This window comes from Cupressus sempervirens, chromosome 3 (assembly GCF_028749045.1).
Source record: "Cupressus sempervirens isolate cs-2001-9-10 chromosome 3, ASM2874904v1, whole genome shotgun sequence".
NCBI classification, from domain to species: Eukaryota; Viridiplantae; Streptophyta; class Pinopsida; order Cupressales; family Cupressaceae; genus Cupressus; species Cupressus sempervirens.
In genome coordinates, this window is record NC_143120.1 from 831101826 (window position 1) to 831125683 (window position 23858).

At 35.0% G+C, this 23858-nt stretch overlaps 1 protein-coding gene across 6 annotated transcripts in view; it reads left to right on the forward strand.

Annotated features, from left to right (window-relative positions):
• Window positions 1-23858, forward strand: part of LOC149569359 (uncharacterized) — a 141914-nt gene that overhangs the window by 92061 nt on the left and 25995 nt on the right. For all 6 annotated transcript variants that reach the window (XR_016362738.1, XR_016362737.1, XM_089822066.1 and 3 more), the window contains exons 16-20: window positions 12254-12302; window positions 13468-13538; window positions 13793-13912; window positions 14280-14368; window positions 20465-20513. Coding sequence is in view for 4 of the 6 variants with exons in the window: in XM_089822066.1 (XP_089678192.1) it covers window positions 12254-12302; window positions 13468-13538; window positions 13793-13912; window positions 14280-14368; window positions 20465-20513 (378 nt within the window). In the remaining 2 variants the exon portion in view is untranslated. The remainder of the gene's footprint in view (window positions 1-12253; window positions 12303-13467; window positions 13539-13792; window positions 13913-14279; window positions 14369-20464; window positions 20514-23858) is intronic.

A 23858-nucleotide genomic window follows, 5' to 3' on the forward strand; every position in this document is an offset into this window, starting at 1 on the left:
TTTAATAATAATTAGATAATACAATGTTATTAAATAAATAATAATAATAAAGTTATATTAAAACTAATACTAACATATAAAATTGGGAAATAATAATTATTTAATCTATATTATCAATGAAATAATATTTAGTATGATATTTTAAATAATAAAATTTCAATGAGTAAATAAAGAAACAAAATTAAATACAAGAGACAATATTGTAGAAAGCATAGTTACGGGACTCGGACTCGTCTTTGACTCGGAAAGTGAAAATCTGACTCGGACTCGAACTCGGCAAGGACTCGGAAAATTGAAAAACCCATGAAATTCAAAGATTTTTAAGGATTTTGAGATTGTTTTATGCATCTTTTAGTCAATTAACATCAAATACACAATAATTGAAGCTACTTAATACACATACAATTTTGCATAGATCACATAAGTATAAAAGTGAATTTCTGAAGGAAAAAAATTGAATAACACAATATAAAGTTATAAAGTATAAACTTAAAGTAATAAACATAGTGTCACTCAAGTGTCAAAGACTCAAATGTCTACGATATTCATGGATTATGAAATCCATGGTATCAAAAGTTCAAAACATATATCAAATTAACAACTAGAAGACTAAGGCTCATAGTAGTCTATGTTCTCCTATGAGTGCGCCTAAGATAAGTCATGGAAGACTGTAGAGCCATCCTCTCCCTATGTCTGAGGCTGAGCCTGAACCTCATCCTCATCCTCAACCACATAATCCTCGTCATCAGACTGGGACCCATCACTCCTAGCCTCAGGGTCCTGCACTCTGTCTCCTCGTGCTCTAGCCTCCTCAACTGCCATCGCTACTGCCTCAGCCTCCTGACACCTGATCTACCCACTCCACATCTTCATCACTGAAGACAGGATCAACCATCTTTGTGTTCCACTTTGCATGAGGATCAACATTCTCTAATATAATTAGTGATGTATCGGTGCCAAGGATTTATTTATGGCGAAGGCGAAGGTTGTAGTGAACAAAGACAAGATCATTCAATTTTTTCACTGCCAACGTATTGTTCTTCTTCGAGTGAATGTGCTCAAATAGACTACAATTACATTCACATCCTGATGCACTAGATGGATGGCTCAAGATGCGAATCGCAATCCTCTGTAAATTTGGCACCTTTGTGCCAAACATCTCCCACCATGCATCTGAAACAAGAAAATTTTGAATGATATCAATAACTTTGAATTTATCAAATTAAAATAGTAATAGAATTAGAAATTAGGATGTAGAATCAAAGATTTTTACCAGGCATCAATTCTGTCCTATTTTTCTTGTACAACTCCCGTGCAAATAAGTCCCCTTAAGCTTTCTTAAACAACTCAATCTCACGAACTACAATTGTTCCAATTGATGAATCGGGTGACATTCTCTCTACAACATTATAGAGGCTGCTCCACACCTCATCATCAGCCTTGAAATGTGGGCTGAATTGGTATGTTGGATTAAGGAAGTAGGCCGTTGCATGTATAGGCTTGTGAAGTAGATTGTGCCAATGTCTATCAATGACATCCCATTCGATTCCGTGCAAAAAAAGAGTGAATGGCCTCCTTCACCCTATCCATGCTCTCATAAATGTAGCCCATTGAGGGCTTCTCTCCATCAACAATTTGTAGGAGAACAACAAGTGGCTTTACAAACTGTAATCATTATGAAAGTTGGAAGAGAAATAATCAGCTTTAAGTTTTTTCTTTAAAAGATGAACAATAATTTATAACATAATATTATAAACAAAATAAAGTTGAAATGAGGTCAAAATTACCGCCACAATATCAACAATCGGTGTCCAAAAAGAAGCCTCATCAAAAACATGATTAGTTGCATCAATCTCTGCAGTGGTCTTTGCATATGTTGATGCAATCCACTCTTCACTAACAAACATATGCCTCAAACCTCTCTTTGAATCAAGCAAAGATTTCAGTGTGAGAAAATTGGTTGCAAATCTAGATCCCTGGACGAGACAACTCCTTTTGCTCATTGTGTTTTTTCATGAGGTTGAGGACTCATGTATGATTATATATGAATTTGCATACACTCCTTCCTTGCTCTATAATTATTTTTATCCAAGAGAGTTTACCAAGATCTGCTAACATGAGGTCAATGCAGTGAACAGTACAAGGGGTCCAAAATATGTGAGGATGTCTCTATAAGAAGCTTTTCCACATCAACATAATTTGCTGCATTATCTGTAACTATTTGCACCACATTCTCCTCACCCACGTCATTTATCACTTCATCCATTAACTCACAAAGATATTCAACATTCTTTGTTTTTCCTAAGGCAACAATTGATTTCAAAAAAATAGTGGCACCTGAAGAAAAAGAAACAAATTAGTATAATGATTAATGATGAACCATAATTTATAATTTATAAACTTATAATCACTTAATTACAAGTTCTGCTTCTAAATTTTTAATGTCTAAGACTCTAAGTACAATTACGGTTTACTTGATGAGGAGACAAGAAAGTTGAGGAGTGTTCTACTCCTATCAGTCTAACCATCAGTCATGATGGTGCAACCCTTTGTCTTCCACACCTCAATTTGCTCCTTGATTGCACCTTCTACATCAGCCACCCTTTGGTTCAAAATAGGGCCTCCTAGCTCGTCAGCACTAGGGGCTTTGAACCTTGGACCACAATCAACAACAACATCGATTCTAATTTGCCAAAAAGGGGACCTAAAACAAATAAAATAAAATTTAAAGTTAAACAAATTGGTATATTATAAATAAATTTGAAAACAAAATACAAATTAAAATAAACAAAATAAGCATATTATTGTCTCTTGCAAGTTGAAAGTTGAAAGTTGAAACTTTGAAAGCAAGAGAAGACATAAAGTTAAATTTAAATAAACAAGTACCTTGCTGCATTGAATGAAATGTTGTTGTAGATGAAGAAGTCTCCAAGTGCCAATTTTGCATAATCATGTTTCTCCTTGTTCCAACCCATGCTCTCAAGCGATAGTTGTACACTTGGAGCCGTGCGTGGAGCAAACATGGAATCAAGTGTCGATCTTTGCTTACAAATGCAAAACCTATACCTAAAAATTCTAGGCCGGGGGGGGGGCATAAAATTATAGGGCTCTAAGGGCTAGGCGGGCAATAATCTGCAATAATTATTTGAGGGGGCCTACAATAATAAATGGCTAGGCAGGCCCTTACCCTTAAAATAAAGGGGTCCCCCCCCCCCCCCCCTTCTTATTCCCCTTCGCCCATTATTGTGGGGTGGGGGCCCCTTCTATATTATTGTAGGGGACCCCTTTGCCTACTATTATAATATAAGGGCGCAACTTTTTTTATTGGGCAGCGCAACATGCCCCCCATAAAAGGAAGAGTGGTAGAAACCAACTAGGCAGCCAGCACGGTCGAACCTCCTTCCTGTTCCCTTGTGGTCTGCCCTTGCCCAACCTCCACTTTCTGGCAGCCCCAAAGAATCATATCACTAAACCCCTATGCATAATGGTCACACTCGTAGAAGCAGTGGCAGCTGTAGGTGGAGGAGGGGATAATGGAGAGCGAAAACTAGTAGATCCCTGCTGGGCTAGTTGTGCCATTTCTTCTTGTTGCTTCTTTTTCAATTCTTTTTTCTTCATTTTTTTCCTCTAGAAGAGTTTGCATATCTCGCATAGCATCTTGGGGTACATCTTTGCATTTTTTAGCATCATGTCTAGGTATATTTGCTAGGTGATACTTCAATCTATTTATTCCTCCCCCATTATATACTACACCGTAATGCCAACATGTAACAACTCCCTTTTTGTGTCCTGGAATGGTATGTTTCCAAGCCCTATCCCTTGCTATTGCAATTGGGTCAGCATTAGGGTTAAATGCAGGCCTAGTTCCACTTCCCTCACCCTGAGGCATTATGTCAATTTCAATGTGTTTACTGCTAGCCTGCTGCAATATGAATATATTATAAATAGAAAAAAGTTAGCATCAAATCGGATTTTTAAACTTTAGGGCCTTCTTAGTTTGTCATCAACATAAATTAGAATAAATCTAGATTCTAAGTAGTAGATAGTAGTAGTAGAGACTAAGCAAATGTAAACAAAATGAGAAGTAAAAAATATGAATGTAAAAGTTTAAAACATATTACAAAACAACACAAAGAAATGCAACTTGTAGCTTGCCTCTTCAAATTTGCACAAAGTCAAACAATGGAAATGCAAGTTTGTAGAAACCTCTTCCAAATGCTCCCTTAAGCTCTTCTCAATGCTTTAGTGCAAGTTACAAAGTTGCACAAACCATCAACAATTGATACGAGAGAGTCAACCGGTTTGTTGATTTCTTTCGCAAAACTCCAATATTCTTCTCTAACTCTTTCCTTTCTTTTGTGAGCATAAGCAAATGGTGGAATGACCTTTTTAGTCAATTAGATGTTATAACAACCAAAAAAGGCAACTTAAAATAATGATTTTTTAATATCTTTCACTTTTAATGTGTTGGCCGCCAGCGAGAGTCCTGGGCTCAGTACTCGGTGAGACCGGCGAGTCCCAGTGGACTCTACCAGGACTCGGTCGAGTCCGAGTCCAGAAATGGTGACTCTGGCTCGGACTCGTAGAGTCCTGGTCAGACTTGCCGAGTCCCATTACATTGGTAGAAAGTATGTTAACTTTCTAAATAGATTTTAATAACAAATAATAATAATCACAAATAAGTAAGTAAATAAATAATATAACATAGAATAATATAAATTAACTAAATCAAATGAAAAGTTAAAAGATGTTTAACAAATAGACATGACTCTTTAAAATTAAGATATAAAAGGGAGGAGAGTTTATTTTAGAGACGGGGAGGAAAGAAGAGGAGAAGAAGAGAAGAGTTAAAGAAGGATTATTAGAAGAGGAATGAGAAGAAAACAAGTGACATTTCAAATATTTTCCATGATGAAAGGATGTGACTCTTTCAAAGGGTTGTAATTATAATGGTTGTGACTCTTCAAAAATATTTTAACTATGAAGTGTTGTGACTTTTCAAAAGGGTTTTGATTATGAAAGGTTGTGACTTTTAGATAGTATTGTGATTATGAAGTGTTCTAACTTTTTGGTAGTATTGTGATTATGAAGTGTTGTGGCTTTTCAAAGGACTTTGATCATGAAGAGTTATGACTTTTCCAAAGGATTGTGATTATGAAGGTTGACTTTTCAAAAGGATTGTGATTATGAAGGTTTTCAACTCTTTGAAAGGACACGGATGATAAATAAAATATGTGAGGATTAAAAAACAATTATGCCTAAGAGAGTTGAACTACATCAGAGTAGAGAAAGTAAAGAAACTAAACTAATATATATTGAATGTTGGGAATTGAAGTAATATATATTCTATGAAGGATTATAGAATGAAAAACTAAAGGGAACGAGAGGCATGTTAATTTGATATATTTATTTCATAAATAAATACGAATCATTTGGTAGATGAAGTTATCAAGATCAAGGATTGAGATGAGAAATTTATAGTTTTCATAAATATCAAGTAAGAACTTGGTAGAGGGCATTCATTTTGAACGTCAAGTTTCTCTAAAGGAGAACTCAAGGTCTAGAGGGCATTCTAAGTTGAATGTCGGATTCCCAAATAGAGATCCAAAGAGGGATCTATAGAGGATCCATTAGAGGCAATATATATTGTAGTGGTCAAACATATGCATGTGTCAGAGATAAGAGACTTGGTTAGAGGTGGTATCTCTACCAAGTAGTGTTATCGGAGGTCCCAAAGAGGCCTAACGAAGACTTTCTTTATATGATAATTACCCAATCGAGATACAATTCTCACCAAAGGATTAGGTGGTTTGAGAAGGATGAAGGATCTCTTCCAAAAGATTAGGAAGGGTAGTATGGGTAGTATTTACTTAATCCAATATTTTTAATGTGTTTCACAAACATTTTTACTATATTATACTGACATGTGGTTGCAGCTTACAACATTCAAATTTGATACAGAAGAAGGGACATTACATCCTTCATAGAAGGATGTAGATGTTATTTCAACATCTTCTAATGACTATTTATGTTTTAATGCATGGTTAATGGGCTCAAGATTCTTTTTTCGTGACTTTATAATAGTTTTCATCATATGAGATAGCTGAACAACTGCGGAGATTACATTTTCCTCACTGATAATACTTATTATAAGATAATTAGTTGTAGATGAATTGAATTGGTATTTAGAGACAGACTGATCAAGATTCATATTCCTGGTTTGGCTAGAAATCTGATATCAATTAGCAAGATGAATGATTTGTGAATTTTGATTGTCTTTAATAAAGAAATCCTTTAGATGATAAAGGGAGCTTTCGTATCAGTAAAATGTTTAAATTAGGAGCTAGTAATAAGAGTGATATGTGTAATTTTGCCATGGTTCTTGAAACAAAAATGATAAGATACTTGCAAGCATCAAACTTGATATAAGTCATCTAAGAATTTTTGGGTATCCTGTTTGCATTCATGTACCTAAAGAAAAGAGGTCTAAGTTTGAACCCTTAGGTGGGAAAGGAGTATTTGTAGCTATAGTGAAACATCTAAGGCCTACAGGATATACATACCTAGACAAAAATTAATTGAACTCAATTGAGATGTCATTTTTGTGGAAGACATTGCTTTAATGAGACCCAAGTGCTCTCATGAGATAGAGGGTCAAGATCCTTCCAAAGATATGGAAGAGAATCATGTTACTGAGACTCAAAGGGAGACTCCTAAGGAGATTGAAAATAAAACTACTCCATTAGACAAGCCCAACAATTATAGAACGTGACCACTTCGGGTTAGGAAGATGATTCAGGAAGCAAAGGGAACTTTCAGGGAGAGTATAGATGAATTATTCCTAGAACTACCAATACATATATCTACTCTATTGATGCTCAATACCATCTACAATATGTAACGAAATCAATACGATAATAATGCGAAGGGAACAATTTATTTATTTATTTCCAACATAGTTGATACATCCTTTCAAGCCCAACAATCCTTAACAATATCCTTGGTTGGTTGATTAAGAAAACCAACTGACACATCCCTTTGCTGTGCTTAACTGCTCGAACCCGTTACTAACAATCCTTATTCATAACTATATCATACTAATGTTTTATTATGACTCTATAGATAGCAAGAGACCTCACAGATTCTCTAGTTATGCTGCCTTGATAAGTGAGATCATAAAATCAGTACCATCTTTTCTTGAAGAAGCTCTCAAACATCAAGTATGAAACGATGCTATGTCAAAAGATTATCAGTCCATTATAAAAAATGATGTATGGGACATGGTACCAAGCCCTAAAGGTAAATTTTTTGTATCATCATAATGGTTCTTCAAGATCAAACATGTTGCAGATGGTAGCTTTAAGGAACACAAAGCCTGGTTTGTTGCCATAGGTTTCTTTCAGAAAGAGGGAATTGATTATGAAGAAACTTTTTCCCTTGTTGCCCAATACACTTCAGTCAGAGCCGTAATTGCTTGTGCAACATCAAAGGGATGGAAGATCCATCAAATGGATGTGAAGACCGCATTCCTAAATGGCAAAATTGAAGAGGAAGTCTATTTAGAACAACTTGAAGGTTTTGTCATACATAATGCTGAATTGTATGTTTGCATATTGAAGAAGGCTTTGTATGGCCTTAAACAGGCCCCTAGAGCCTAGTATGAAAGGATTGATCACTACCTCATGGGATTAGGGTTTTCCAAGAATGATGTGGATCCAAATCTCTATTTTAAGGTAATAAATGGTGATATGAATTCTTATTTTGTATATTGATGACTTGATAATCAGAGGAGAAGATGACCTAATCTCCCAATATAAAAAGGATTTAGCTTCATAATTTGATATTAAGGACTTGGGTATTCTACATTATATCCTTGGATTAGAAGTTTGGTAGCAGGTTGATGGCATCACTTTTAAATAAAGTCAAGTATACTATTGACATTGTGAAGAGGTTTGGAATGATGGACTGCAAACCCATGTCTACAACTATGGAAACAAATTTGCACAAATTAAAGGAAGCAACAGTAAACTCATAATTTGTAGATCCCACTCTCTAAAGACAGATAGTGGGATCTTTGATGTATTTGGTCAACACAAAACCTAATATCTATTATGCAGTGAATGCACTTAGTTAGTTTATGTATGAACCAAAGGAGAGACATCGTGTTGCTGCAAACCATATTTTGAGATATCTTCATGGTATAGTTGGCTATGGTCTTAGATACAAAGATGTAGACCTAGACGTACATGGATACACTAACCTGGATTGGGCTGAAAGTGTGGTTGACAAAAAGAGCACATCAAGATATTGTTTTGAGTTTAGGATCAGCAATGATCTCTTGGATTAGTTGGAAATAGTTCTCAGTTGCACAAAGCTCTACAAAAGTTGAGTATATTACAACCTCTATGGGAGCAAGAGAAGCAATGCGGCTTAGGAAATTGCTTGTAGGACTATTTGGTGAGCTTTTGAATCCTACTATTATCCTTTGTGACAATCAAAGTTGCATCAAACTTTCAGTGAATGTAGTGTTCCATGATAGATTAAAAACACATTGAGATTCCTTATCACTATGTTAGAGACATTGTAGAAGGAAATGTGTCTCAGTTTGAGTATATTAGTACAAGTGATCAGACAACAAACATTCTCACCAAACGTCTCTCTAGGGTAAAAGTTGAACGCTTTCAGAATAAACTTGGTATGGTTGAAAATATAAGTCAAATTTGAGATTCTCTGACTCAATGACTTTATGGGCCCCTGTGGACAAATTAGAAAGGTTATGACTTTTTAATAATGAGCACTTGTATTTGATTAACATTGTAAGGTGATGACTTTACAATTATCTATTTCACTATAATGATGGATATCATGTGACTTGATATTTGTGGACACGTCATGAAAATTAATGTCTTGTAGACTTTTTGAAAGATATCATGAGACTTGATATCATTTGGTAGACGATTATGATCTTTAAGAGATAATCATGGTGGATAATGTATCTGTGGATATACCATGAGTAAATATCCATATGGTAGACATAATGAGACTTGATGTTAGTGCACACACCGTAACATGGATATTTTGAGTTCTAGAGAATATCATGTGACTTGATATTCTTGTGTATACCATATCTCCTGATATCACTGTAAAGTGATATCTCTCTCATAATAAATGGATCTATTATGTTAGATACTTGGATAAATTTTATCTTTCCTAGCTAAGAGGGGGTGTTGATAATGATAGATTTGGTCAGATAAACATGAATGGCAAATATCAATATAATGATCTATGATTCTATGCATGCATGTTTATTAATATACAGTAAGTATATTGATATACATACATGCATAATTACATGTTAGACCATATAAAATTAAACTGATTATTTGAAGAGCAAATCATCATTCATGATAATCGATTACCATTACTGTTATTTTCAAGTACAAATCTGTAATTATTGATCTGCATTTAATCGATATTAGACATTAATTACTGGCATCTATAATGTATAATCTGCATTGAGTAATGACTGATTACATTTTCTGTATTACCGATAACAATTGGTAATCATTAGTGTGTCTAAAGGTGCTGATTAAGGAATGGCATGTGGACATGTCTTTGCAAAAGATTATATATATCCAAATCAGATTTATTCAATGACAAGTACAGAAAACAAACAGTGCAAGTCATTTTGGAATTTGACCTCTCCTTACATTCAGAATTTTGTGAATTCAAGTTCAGAATTAAAAAAAAGCATTATCATTATTGAAGTTCTCTACAATACATGTGAAGTATCATTGCCTCATCATTCTTGCAACAACCTGCAAGGAATTATAAGATTAGTAAGAGCAGTATTCTAGAGACAAGAAATTTAAATAATATCTACATTCCTAATCTACAATAAATCTAATTACTTTAACACCCCCTAAAAAACTTGTCTGTTGAAAATTGGGATGTCTTGGGGATGTAAAGATAATTTTTCACTGATTGCCCCTTTATCGTGAATAGGGTGTGGACACTCTAGGTAGCTTTGCTAAATAAGAGAGACATTCAGGATTTTCTCCTTATTGAGGACATTGGGGAACGTCTTGATGCTCCCAGATCGGCCAGCGAACTTTGAAAAGTCCTCAGTTGTTTCTGGGAACAATGGGAAGTTCCCACAACCTAGGTAGCAATAAAGCTTATCTTTTGTTAAAAAACCTAAAAAATACAATTCGTTTTTGTCATGGTAATTCTTTTGATAGGTGTGAAGGTTTTGAATAAATATAGAGCTTGATGGCATGCACAAATGTTTTATCTTGGAAGGAAGACTTTATATTTGCACAATATTGGTGGCAGAGTAGACTACAAACTTTTAAACAACTTTCATTGTTTTCGTTTACTGATACTTGAATGCATGCTCTCTTAGTTGTTAGTAGCTTTGTTTTTGTAGATTGCCATAATGAGTTAATATCATAAAAACAAATGTGATTATGCATAAACAAAATTTTAGAATAATGATATTCCCATCATCAACTATGCAAAACTCATCTAAGATTTTTTAGATTCATCTTCTTCAGCATTATTTATTTGAAAAATGGAACAATTTTGGTTGCGTCAAAGGAAACAATGATAAAATTATAAAAATGGCATTTACCATTAAGCTTAGTGTGATATTGAAGGCCCTAATTTGGACTTGGTGGTACATACCATACCCCTCAACCTTGCCTGATATTGTGATGAGGACATCAAAGAAGGCATTGCCTTTGGATCCCACGAGGGGCATTTCACTTCAATCCCATTGAGTTTACTACCTATGGGAACCACAAGGAGCATTGCATGTCAAACGTGTTGGGGTGCTAGCACTCAAGCTTGTTGGGGGCTCTAGCTCAAAATCATTGCCTTTACTTATATTTCCATTTTCAGACACTGTAAGAACCTCCATAATATTAAATTTACATATTACACAAAATACACATAATCATGCATAAATTGATGTCATATGCACAAATGCATAAAAATTGAAACATGAAGTTATATTTTGATATAATGTCACACATGTTGTGGTATCAAAACACATGCTCTAAAACTTGGGTGGGTTCGTTCTACGGATGATCATTGTGTGTATTATATGTAGGGCGGTGATCAATTTGTTACCGTTGTTGTGTATGTTGGTGATGTGTCACTCATCGCAAACACAAAGAACATAATTAAAGTAGAGTGCTGGAAAATTTATTAGAGGCCTAAAAGAGTCACCTATGATGCTATATCAAAAGTTTGACATATATGATTGAAAACTTGGGAGGGTTTGAGGTAAAGCTTATCATTGCATGTATTTTTTATTTAGGATGGTGATCAATTTGTTATGCTATATGTTGGAAACATGAAGGACATGACAGAAGATCAAGATATCCAACTTGTCTCAAAATTTGGTATGAACCATTTAGTGGCCGCAACATATATGCTAGGCATGGAGGTTATTAGAGAACAGGCTAGCGCATTTATATTAGCTACGGAGGACAGTAGAGAGCAGACTGACACAAAAAAATATTGTTGAGTGAAAGAAAATTTGCTAGTTCTCTTTTGTAGAGAGTTTGTGAATATTCATTTCCTATTAGTAGGAAGTTGTCATTGGACCATGTCTTAAAACAGAAGAGGGTTGTGTAAATGGTTTTATGCTTTTAGCACTGTCAAGGATGATCAAGGGAGGCCAATAGAAGGAAATATTGATGGGGCAAGATGATATAATCAAGTGTTTGACAGAAGAGAGATGTAAGACAAACTATGTCACCTGCTCGTGAGTTCTGCAACATGGTTAATCTAGTTGAGTGCACCTTAGTGCACTAATATACAAATCAATGAAAGATGCAGTGTACACTTTTATATGTATAGTTTGTACAATCACAACTGTTAGAAGACTAAGATTAGTTAACTGCGTTATATGCTTATTCAACTATGCATAGATGCATTTGGCATGTGCTTAACATTAACATCTTTATCATTGAACACGCATGAACAGTAGGATTTGAACTGTTATTGAAAGTTAAAATTTAAAATGCAAGTACAAGTGGTACACAATGATGTTTTGGATTAAAAGGTTTATCTATTCAATTTTAATGGAATCTTTTTTTCTCATTATTATTAATAGTCAGTATGCATGGCCCGTGCAAAATAAAATAAATCTCTTTGTAACAATCCTACTTTGGTCTTTTATGGATGTTGGTTTAATCTCTTTTTTCATTCCTCATTTGTAATGACAAAGCTTAGTTCTTTGCAGGGTGAACTAGTCAAGGTTTTTGCAAATGATCAGAACAAAATAGTTTGTGGTAAGCTCAGCTATACTTTGATTCATAGAAAAGAATAAAATGCCGTGTTTTCCAATCACACACTATCAATGGGCCCCCAGGTCGAAGCAGATGTGGTTCTTTGAATGCTTGTCTAAGGTCTAATGAAACAAGATTATTATGTTGAAGATAATATTTTGAGCTATATGTATTAATTATTTATATACACGAAAGAGCTGTAAGTTTTTAGAATCTAATTTTCCAACTGTTTTTTTTCGAGAATTTCAGCTGTTTAACCAAGAAAAATGTTTATATATATATATATACCTCCATCTTAAAATTGGCTATTGTGAATTTCTGAAACTGGATCCAGTATTGGGAAATAAATATATCTGAATGATATCTTTCCTTATACAGATTTCTGTCCATAAGTTTTTTTAGAGTAGTAACTGTGAAGAAACTGATTGAAGCAGTTCTTTGAATTTTGAGGTTTTGGGTGACCAATCCAATGAATATATATATATTTTTAAATGAGGAATGCTAAAACAGAACTTTCATATCAACATATGTGAAATGTTGACACCACTAACCAGTATGTGTCTTTTCTTAGATTTATATAATGCTAAACTTCTATGCTCAACTGAACTAAGAGCCCGGATTTTTAATTGATCTATTACTAGGCTATATCATATGTGTAATTTATATCAGGGCATGTTAGTCCCTCTCTGTTGTTTTGTTGCTTGCTTCAGAAACAAAAGTAAGTTCAGGTATTTGGAATATATTAATTGGCAACTGAGTCTATTGTAATGGGCAATTGTGGTCTCTGGCTGGGGTTTGTAAGGTGTTTACATCAGCATCTATCGAGGTGCTATCTTGTATTTGTATAGTTAAGCTTTTAAATTTGAGAAAGGTTGTGTTTGTATTCTGCAAGTGTAGCCAATGAAAACATTTTAAGGTTGAAATGTTTCTCAGATCATTATTCTTGATAGCGAACCCTCTTTTATATTAGGCATGTTCTTTTGCCTCTTCTATTAGGAATAAACAATGTTTTGAATGGATACTTGTGGAAGGAAAATGGCGATTCATCTTGTTTTTACTGTGATTTCAATTCTTATTTTTCTTGATTTGTATTTTTTTTCGGAGTAAATGCACATATTCCATTCTTTATTGGTGGAAAAATGTCTCACTATTCTCTCTCTTGTTCCAGAGCTCAGTATGCAAGAACAAATAGAAAGTAATTTTTTTGCAGGACAGGCCGTATTTGATGTTCAGCTATCAGTAAGTATCTTAGAAATTTTTTGAATCATGAATTAGCCTACTTTGGAATTTTGTGTCTGGCCATATTCGTTTCTCTATAAACTCTCTTCTGGGAGTGGATTTTCATACAAGAGGCATTTTTTTTGGCCCTTGAGGAAAATCATGAATTTAGAAGAAATTTCAGTTGCTTTGCGTGTCTGGATCTGCCAATATCTAGGAATAATAATGTATAATAATCATTTAGTTTCTGTTATTAACTGTGTCAATTTTTGCAGGTTGGTACACTTGATATTTGGGAACCGGCTGTATTGACTCTGAAAAGGTCTAGTTATGAGATAAAGGGTAACAGGCAACGTAGGGTGGTAGTTAGTGAGAAGTATACTTCTGAACTCAATGTATGAACTTTCTAACTCTGCTATTTATGTCATATGCAATATATGAAATTTATTTGTGAAGGCATTTAATAATTACTAGTATTTGTTGTATACAATTTATGTATCTTCAATTATTGTGGAAAGGCATTTTACTTTCAGAGTTTCTATGAACGGTTTGAAATTTTTAAAACATACATATTAGAGATTCTGATTTCTTTTAATAGGCTCCCATGGTTAGCCTTGCATTCTCCTATACACATCACTTTAAAACCTCCTATCTAAACATTCTAAAGCTTTTATACAACGATTGCCACTTTATCCACAATATCAATTACAAGAGATTTTTATGGACAGCGACTAATAGCTTTCTAAATGTTGTATGCTGCAGATTGTGATCCCCTATGGACATCAGGCACAATTTGTGTTAACAACTGCTGGAGGAGTTGGTATTGCTTTAAGTTCAAGTGATGATAACCCGTAAGTTCCAATCTGGATGCTTATAAGAGTGAATCAGTGTTAAGATACACTGCTTTTATTAGTCTTGTTGTGTTCCTTAATAATATAGACATCAGTATCAAGATGCATGCATTATAGAATAAAATAAAATAGGGTTATTTAATTAAATAATTTTCACAAACTATAAACTGTGCATTGAAAAAGTTAAATAATTTAATTTAGCTTTATAAAATAACTTTATTAATACATAATAAATTATTTCAATGATAAATAAATTATCTTTGTCCATATTACTAATTAACATGCCACTATAAATATAAATACAACATGAGTGTCATTTGTTTTCCACAATCCATTAGTAAAAATTGGTCGTACTTCTGGAATTTGATTGTGTTGTAAGTTTTTTGCATCAACGTTTCGGATCACACACAGTGATCCATCATCAGGATGAAGAGCTAGAGAAATATTATTTTTCTCTAGCTCTTCATCCTGATGATGGATCACTGTGTGTGATCCGAAACGTTGATGCAAAAAACTTACAACACAATCAAATTCCAGAAGTACGACCAATTTTTATAAATACAACATGCTCATAGTGACTTACTATTGCCTTAAACTGCCTTAAATCACCTCAGAATGAACTGCAATGAAAACTGCCTAGGCAAATTGCCTTTAGGTCCCTTTTATGTCGTGGTCAGTCAACAGTACCATGGGGAAATAGGTTAATGACAAAATCATATTGTGAACAGTAGAAATGGGACATTTCATTTTCCAAGTGAACACATTACAATTGGAATTAACTATTGCTTTTTAATAACTATTGAGGCCTGGAACAGAACTCCCCGGCTGCTTTCTTTTTCTTCCAAAAGTAGTCAAATTGAGCACTTCCTCTTCTAGCATAGCTTTCATTCATCTTTTTAGTATATTGTTGAGATTATTAATCTCCATGACATCAGCTTTGTTTGATGTCATGTCAAGGCCGTTGCATGAGAAAATAAAAGGAGCTGGCTTTTTTGAGTGGGGAAAGTTGTCTCATGGAACTGTACAGAGGAACAAAGAAGATAGAGAAACTTATAATCGTACTGATCAAGCAATATCTCTGTATGGACACTAAATGTTTTCATATCATCATGAGTGAAGATGATATCATTATATGCTCCTGTGATAGTTGAATAGGCAAATGGGTGGATGTCATCCAAATTGATGGCATAATGAGGAGGACCCTTTGCCTTTACGAATGGAGACAAAGGTTATATTGGTTAAAGGCAAGGTGATAAAGGTGTTCTTTGTGTGAATGCTCTCAAATAAGCTTTAAACATGCTCACACCTAGAAGCTATAGGTTCGGGACAAAAAAGGTTAGCTAATCCTTGAACATTTAGTGTGCCAGCATTGTAGTCCTCCCACCAAAAAATCTACAAATAGAATGAATAAAAAGAGAATAAATTCAAAACTAAAGATAAAAGCTTCAAGATTCAAATTTTGTCAAGAAACTAAAAGTTAAAGGATTTTTTCACATGGCTTCTGTTTTTTTTTACCAGAATGACTTTAGATGTGTCTGACCTCCAACTCATCAGAAACTTTATCTATGATATCTTCATTTGTTTCCAAGACATGCATTGGCTGGTGGAGTTGATTACTCCATCTGTGATTAAAGATGCACTGAATGATCCGATATTTCTTTTGTTAACACAGTGTTATTGCAAAATGGCATCTTAGGCCCTATGCATGGATTCTTAGAGGGAGTCCATTAGCTTGCTTTCACCATCCACCAAACATAGAAGCATGCCTAAAGGGTTTTCCCAGGAAAAATATCTGTAAATAAAGTTTAAATTAATAGGAAAAAGCTATATTGGATAGTTATAGAAAGTAGCAAATAGATAAATGTGATGTCCCCAATTAAGACTAGTTTGGCCGGCCTATTTGGGAGCAATATTAATGAATGAAATAAATGATTTAGTTAATTAACAAATGAAAGTACTAGATAAATACGTTTATTAAGTTATTAACAAATGGAAGTACTGAATAATTTTGCTGGGCTAGTTGAAATAATTTTACAATACTTTACTTGAGACTGACATTAATAATTGGTGCTGGAAGGGCAACTTTTGTGTGTGATGAGTAGTTTATGTTTGGGTGGACCTAAGTTGGGTGTAATGTAGAAAGAAGGACTGTTTGGTCAAGGAGAAGCAGCACAAATTTGGAAAAAAATTGTTTTGAGCGGCACGAGTGTCTGATGGAACAAAATCTTCAAAAGCCACAATGCGGGTAGGATGAAACACCTATCTGGACTACTTTGATTCACCATTTGCAGGTCTTAATAAAAAAACAAAGAAGGATCAAATTTATGCATCTGCAGCAGATCTAGGATGGGAAGTAACCACTTCCAAGGTGCCTGTTGCCTATATCCTTCAGCCATGAAACTGAACTGAGCATATCATACCTGTAAGCAATGATATTTGAACGGATTTTTGGGCAGTATGCCAAAGACTTCTGTTTATCAGACCTCTGTAATGATAAACCCAAAGGCACAATGTAGCAAGACTATGTTCTCAGTGAATTTGCTTGCTGTGAAAGAAAATATTTTATCTGCATTATAACCTAGTTTCCTCCAAATAACTTGCTAGTAGTAGGGTCAAATGTTAATAATCATACATTTACACAAATGCTCAAATTTGCAAATCATTTTGTTTCTGAGTTGCCGGATCTGTGAAGCATTCTTTATTTTTCTCTCTGATTTATCGGGAGTAAGGATTGAATAAGATTAGTGGAACATTTGTGATGATTGCTTATGGAATTTATGTTTAAAATTGTTATTCATCCTAGGAATCTCCTTCACATATTGCATGAATGCCTCATTAAAAAATGTTTTTGCAGCCTTCACTTGATGGAACATGGAGAGTCTATCAAGATATTGTTGACGAAAGGAATTGAGGTTACAAGGCTTTTTAAAGTGAACAACTCTGTGATAAATTAGGCCACCTCTGATCATACAAACACCTCTAATTTGTATGTTGTTCCCATCAAACTAAGGAGTCAAGGACCCAAGTATGGCTGTAGATAAGTTTGTTAATTTGTCTAGTGTCTTTAACCACATTTTTTCCCTATTTAATCTTCTCGATGTCCTCAAGCATCAGATCCAGATAATGTGTAGTGCTATGACTTCAGCAAACAGTGTGATGCCTATATTGAATAAGTCCCTCCACGACTACATTTGGTGTTTTGAGATTTGGCAAAATTCTCAACCCTGACCTATTGAATCACTCTGTCCAACAGGTTGTTACAAAGTCTCAATATTTTTGACTTCATGTGAGACATCTAAGGACTTGAAGAACATTAATGTATCCTTTGAAGCCGCTTAAAAGGTAAGAAGGGTCTTGTTCCTGCCATCTCTATGCATCCATTTTATAAAATGTTGCAGCCCTGTCTTCACCATACATTTTTGGTGATCATCAACTAAAAGTAGTGTATTTGTTCACGATTTCCTCTAGCAGTGAACAACTCAATCCTTAACCATTGGAGTCTGAAAATATTTGCTGACAACTATTAAGGTGTATAGCAATCCTTCCTAATATGGACTCCTTGCTATATTAAAGGTTATATTTTTGTAGCACCATAAGTTTGCCCATTGCTGTCCTAGTTGAATGGTGCCTCACTTTGTTCCAAGTAGTACTTTCAGGTTGATGCTCTTCCCTTGAGACATTGCAAGGAACAGAGAAAATATGGTGGAGGAGGAAAATGGCTATAAAGAGTCTCAAGAGTGGTGGAATGTGGACTCTTAATTTGTGGGCCAATAAAAGAACCTATAGATGCGTTGAGGTTGTCATCATCTCTGCCATTTCTTTTATTGCACCCTTTTATCTTCTTCATGTCATAATTGGTAAGTAGGGGATCCAGTTCACTTCTTCATCGGGCACGTTAGGATATGCCTTCACATAATACCCAGCTATCTCAGCAAGGTGGTTTTTAACCTATCAATTTCTTTTTGACATAAGATATAGAGACACACAAAAGTGGACTCACAATGCTCATGGTTTTTGAGGACAACACCCCTTGGCATTTTCTTTGTTACATAGAGGGTGAGTTTGAGGGGCAAAGCCTATACCAATGAAGACCTTGAAAACTACACAGACCTTCATTTGGCTCACCATTTTCCTTTCTTTTTTGGTAAATCCTAGATGGGCATGTCATAAACCAAACAAGTATGGAAAAGGTTGTAAGTTTTCTTTTCTGAAGGAACTTAAATGGCCAAGTCTACCCTGTTGGACTCAAGTAGAATCAGTGAGTCTTGTAAACCTTGACAATAGAAGGTTGTGATAGACATCTAGTGCTGCTGATATTCTGAAGAAACCTTGACTGTACTACTGCTAAGATATTGCCTTCTTATTCATGGGGAACTGCACCATTTCATTGAGAAATATTGCTAATTAAAACCTAATTTTAGTGTTGGCTACAAGTCATATATAACTAATATAATGATATAAGTTAGCTTGTGAGTGGTGGGGTTATAATAAGGGTGGATACTTCTAAATTGAGACATTGTACCCATTATATTTAATCTAGTCATTGTTCAATTTGGATAGTATTTGCGATTCATCATAGGACGGCAGAGTTTTGGAATTGGGTTGTACAAGAATCAATTTCATGGATAAGATTTTTTATTAAAAACTGGGCATGAGAATAAATAATATGATAGCATTTCATATTCTGAAAAAAAGAAATCATTCAAAATTGAAAATGGTGGAAGAAATTTTTAATAGATTAATAGTAAATATTTTTTGATGATTTTATGAGGTTGAATTCTGGGAGTCCAGTGTGAATCAACAACAAACTAAAACAATACTAAAACAAGAGACTAGCAAGGACCTGCATCATCTACCCAAAATGTAGCATGCCAATATTAGTTGCAAGAAAAGTAATCATCATATGTAGCATGCCAACAACTCAATACAACATTATAAAAACTGTTTTGGATACTCGTTATGGAGTTCTATAACATATGTGGTAATCATATATACCTATATCTATATATATCTATATATATGCATGAGTGTATGCATGCAATTACATAGACATGTATCTCAATTCAGGGAACAACAAAAATTTCAGTGTAAAGCTAAATAAGTGGACAAAGTTTAACAGTGATTTAGAAAATCAGTAAAAAAAATTTTAGATTCAGCTTTTTGTTCGATTTTTTCTTTTTTTCTTTTTGCATTTCTTATGACAAGAAGTTGTCTTTGGATTTCTCTTGTAGAGGTGGTCATCCACGCCATTGGCTATGGGGCCACCACAATGCACTTGTTCATTGTGTGTGCTATGGGCAGGTGTCCCATAGACATCGCTGTTGTCCACATGGACAATACTTAGAAACAAGGGCCATCTTGAGAAGGCCACCCTTGTAGGTGATATCCATAGGTATGATAGGGTGATGTTTTGCCTCCACGTGGCACTGATATTAGTTTGGATTAATAAACCTCATGCACATATCCCTTGAGAACAAATACTGATTACATTTGATTGCTTGTTTGTCTTCAGGGTTTACTTACAAGTTAATCTTTATTTTTTGTTTTATTTTAGTTATTGTTGAATGCATTTATCTATTTAAATATCGAAGTATATGATGAAAATAAAGGAGTTTAATATGAAAATGGATTCTTTGCTTTCCTAGGCGAAGGGAGTTGGTGTGAGTCTCTTGTAGATTTTTTTTGGGCCTTAGTCGTATGCTTACTATTGTACTATGGAAGTTCACTTTACATGATTTTGATTTTAAATATCTTATTTGGATTGGTTCTACTTGCCATTGTGTAATAAACTCATTGATTTTTAACTTAAAATTATTGTTTCTCTATATTGTATTCTTAACACTTTTGGTTTGGTTATGGGATTTTGACATCTATATTTTGATAAGTGGGGAAAAAGAAGAAAATAATTATCTTCAAAAAAATATGCAATTTAGATGTATTCTCTCATATGTAGAATTGTTTGTTCCAAAGTTGGTAATGTGGATTTTTTATTTCAAGCACCTAATTCTTGATTGTTATTTTCTTGAAATCATTGCTTTTTTTGTTCATTTTCTCTTGAAGAGTTAAATCTTACAATTAAAATTTTCATGGTTGTAGGAAGATGCGAGATACTATTGTCCTTACGATGAGGTTGTTTAAGAAGCAGGTACTTATCAATTATCTTTTATCGACAAAAAGTTAAATAGAAAAAAGGATAGGTGAATTTATTATTTTTAATGCAGTTTGAGATGTTCTCAATCTTTGGAACAAAATATTCCATTATCTTTATTGGTTAATAGTTTTGAGCTTTTCATTGTTTTGTCTTTGCATGAATTTGCAACAAGGCTCACGTAAAATTGATTTTTTGAAAAAGTTAATTAAATGGGATGCATGGTTGAGTTTCTAATTGAAGGAAGGTATACCATTAGATACTTCTACATGCTTCCCATCTGTCAACCTTCCTCCAACAACAATTTTCTTGGACAAGGGGATTGCAATGGGACATTGCCACGTCAACCCACCACCTTTGTTGTGACTTGGGCAATGTTTGGACATCCTTAGGACTCCCCTATCTGTCTTGGCAATGCCTAGGAGTCTCTACTAGCCCTCACTCATATAGTCGAACCCAAGAAAAAATTGGTCAAGATTTTGTAAAAATGGCATCCTTATTTCAAGTTAGATTCATCTCTTCGTGAGAATATATGCATGAAATACAACATTTAAGTCCCATAAGTTTTATTATTATCACGTATGTATTAGCAGGATGTTTGAGGGTGGTTCTAGATCTCTAGGAATATTAATGCATATTCTAGGTTTTAGAGGATTTATAAACTTTCAAGCTTAGTCAATTAGTCAAATTTGAATAATCATCATGATCTTATCAACATTCTATAGCTCTCTCTATCTCAAGCTCTTTTTCTCCCTTGAAGGGTACGCCTATCTCCTTACCACTCTTCCTTTATCCCCCCTCTTATCTCTCCCTCAAAAGATCTAGGCCTATCTTTCTAGATCTCTCTGACATGCACATGTACACACACAAGCATACATGCACTTAGGTGTTCACACACACACACACACACACACACACACACACACACACAGAGGTGTGCACACATAGAGACAGTCAAACACACACATAGACGCACGTACGTGTGTAGTCATCATAAAACATTAGTATAAAATAGTTATGATTAAGGATGGTGATTAAGGGGTTTAGGTATTTAGGTGGTGAAGGGAAGTGTCGGTTGGGTTTCTTAACCAACCAAGGATATATTTAAGGACTCTTGGACATGAAAAATATATAAAAATGAAAAAAATAAAACTATTTTCCTTCGTATTCATATGGTATTAGTTTTGTTATTCATATGGTAGTAGTTCAACTATATGTTATTGTTGGTATTGAGCATTGATAGATTGAATTTATGTTTTGTTAATCTTTGGTATAACCCATCTACATTTATGGCATTGTTGCCTAGTGTCAAGCTTGGAAGTCTCATAACAACGCAGGCAATGGTGTAATGGGTCGTCCATTCCTACAAAAAGTACTTGTCACAGACAATGATGTAGAGGAGGAAGAAGTAACAAGAGAGGATCATCTAACATAGAATTTAGTGCAGGCGTGGGAAGTTTGGTCGACCGGTATGTGTGAAAGGAAGCCCGAGAGAGAGAGTGGTTCCTACGAGCACGGTACAAGATGAAGACCTAGTATGGTCAGAGGAAGATCGGGCTGAAATACAATGTGAACAATAGAGGCAACAAGTACTCCAATGATTTGCTGAAAGAAATCAATGTGAAAATCAGGAGAGGGATAATTCAAGATGTAGGACATCTAGGCAGAAAAAACAATTATCCCCCTAATTCCAATCAACGATCCAAGGCTATTACTAGAAGAAGAAACTTAGGGGGAAGTTGCCCTATGGCGAGCCTTAGGTTCTATGGAGCAGGAGGAAAGGCGTCACCATTTGAAAGGTCTCGTTGATTAATCAAAAGTATCGAGCCAAATAGAAGAAAACTTGATTGAAACCACTATAGAGGAATAACAAACTTGACAATCTCAAAAGAGCCAAAAATAAGGGGTGGGTGGATAGACTTGGAAACACCAGCATGTACAAAACACTGACCAAGGCACGAATAAAACACTAGACACACAGAAGAAGCACAAGGAGTGGGAGAAGTAACCTTGCTCAGGGAAAGCACTTAAGGAGTAACCTTGCTGGGAGAAAACACTAAAGGAAACAGTTAGAGAACTAAGATGGGTGGAATAACAGGCAAACAAAGCTCCCTAGATTCACAGTATACATGCCAGACGATCTAGTAGGAGATTGCGAGACCTGTATAACGATATGGCAAGCAAATAGTGAGAATGCCCAAGATGAGTAGCTAAAAGCATTTCTGGCCACCCTGAGGGGGATCACCATTGACTAGTATACGAAGTTAGAGGCTGTCAAGAAGGCAACATGGAAAGACCTCTGAACGACTTTTGTAGATGAATTTAGACTATTATGGGATGATGATGAGATAGTTACTAGATAAATAGGTAAAGTAGAAAACAAACCAACAGATAGAATGGAGAAAGATGGTTTATTAAAGGCCTAACTCCATCCTTACGTCGAAAGATGAAAGTGGTATAACTATCATCCTATGTTGATGCATACACAGGCGCCATTGACATTGAAAGTGCAAATAAAACTTTAAAAGGGAGTACGCGTGGAAGTGATAGCAACTATACGGAAGAAAGTGGGGAAGAATCCAAAACAATCCAAGCGTAAAGGAGGGACATGATACGAATGATGAAGGAGATGGCTGCTAGAAAGAAAGACAAAAAGGGAAGGAACTTTGGTGCATAGATTGCCAGATGGAGGGACACACTAAGACCAATTGCCCAAAGAAGGCATTCTATGATATATGCTAGGTATAAGGACATTCCATCAAGGATACCCTTATAAGCTGAAGGCAAGGAGTGACTAGGTAATTTTCACTCAAGGTGAACAATCCACACCACCATCCACACTTTTGAGGAACACAAATATGGAGGCATCACCAAGAGGGTATAATAACAATTGACAAGGAAATAATAACAATAGCAATTTTAACACACCCCAGAGCTACATCTAGTACGATATGAGGGGGCACCCTATGATCCAATGCTGAAGATGTAATGAATTGGGCCATTTTGTTCATGACTGCCAAAGTGGAGGACAAAGTGGAAGGATGCTATGCAAATGGTGTGGAGCTGGGAATCATGAGGATTGTGATTGTCCTAGACTAGAAAACGTGAACATGCTTGATATATTAGAACCAAGGAGGGAATTCCTATCCATTACAGGGACCTTAGAAAGGAAACTCACTTACCTTGATGCAAGTACGAAAAAGGAGAAATTTAGGGAGGCAAGGGAAGATTCCAAGAGGCCATGGCAAAAGGACAGGTGAATACTCCCAACCCCCTTCCTCTAAAATCAGTATCAAAAACTAATATTATGCACCAAATGTTACAAGCGACCGTACTAGTGAG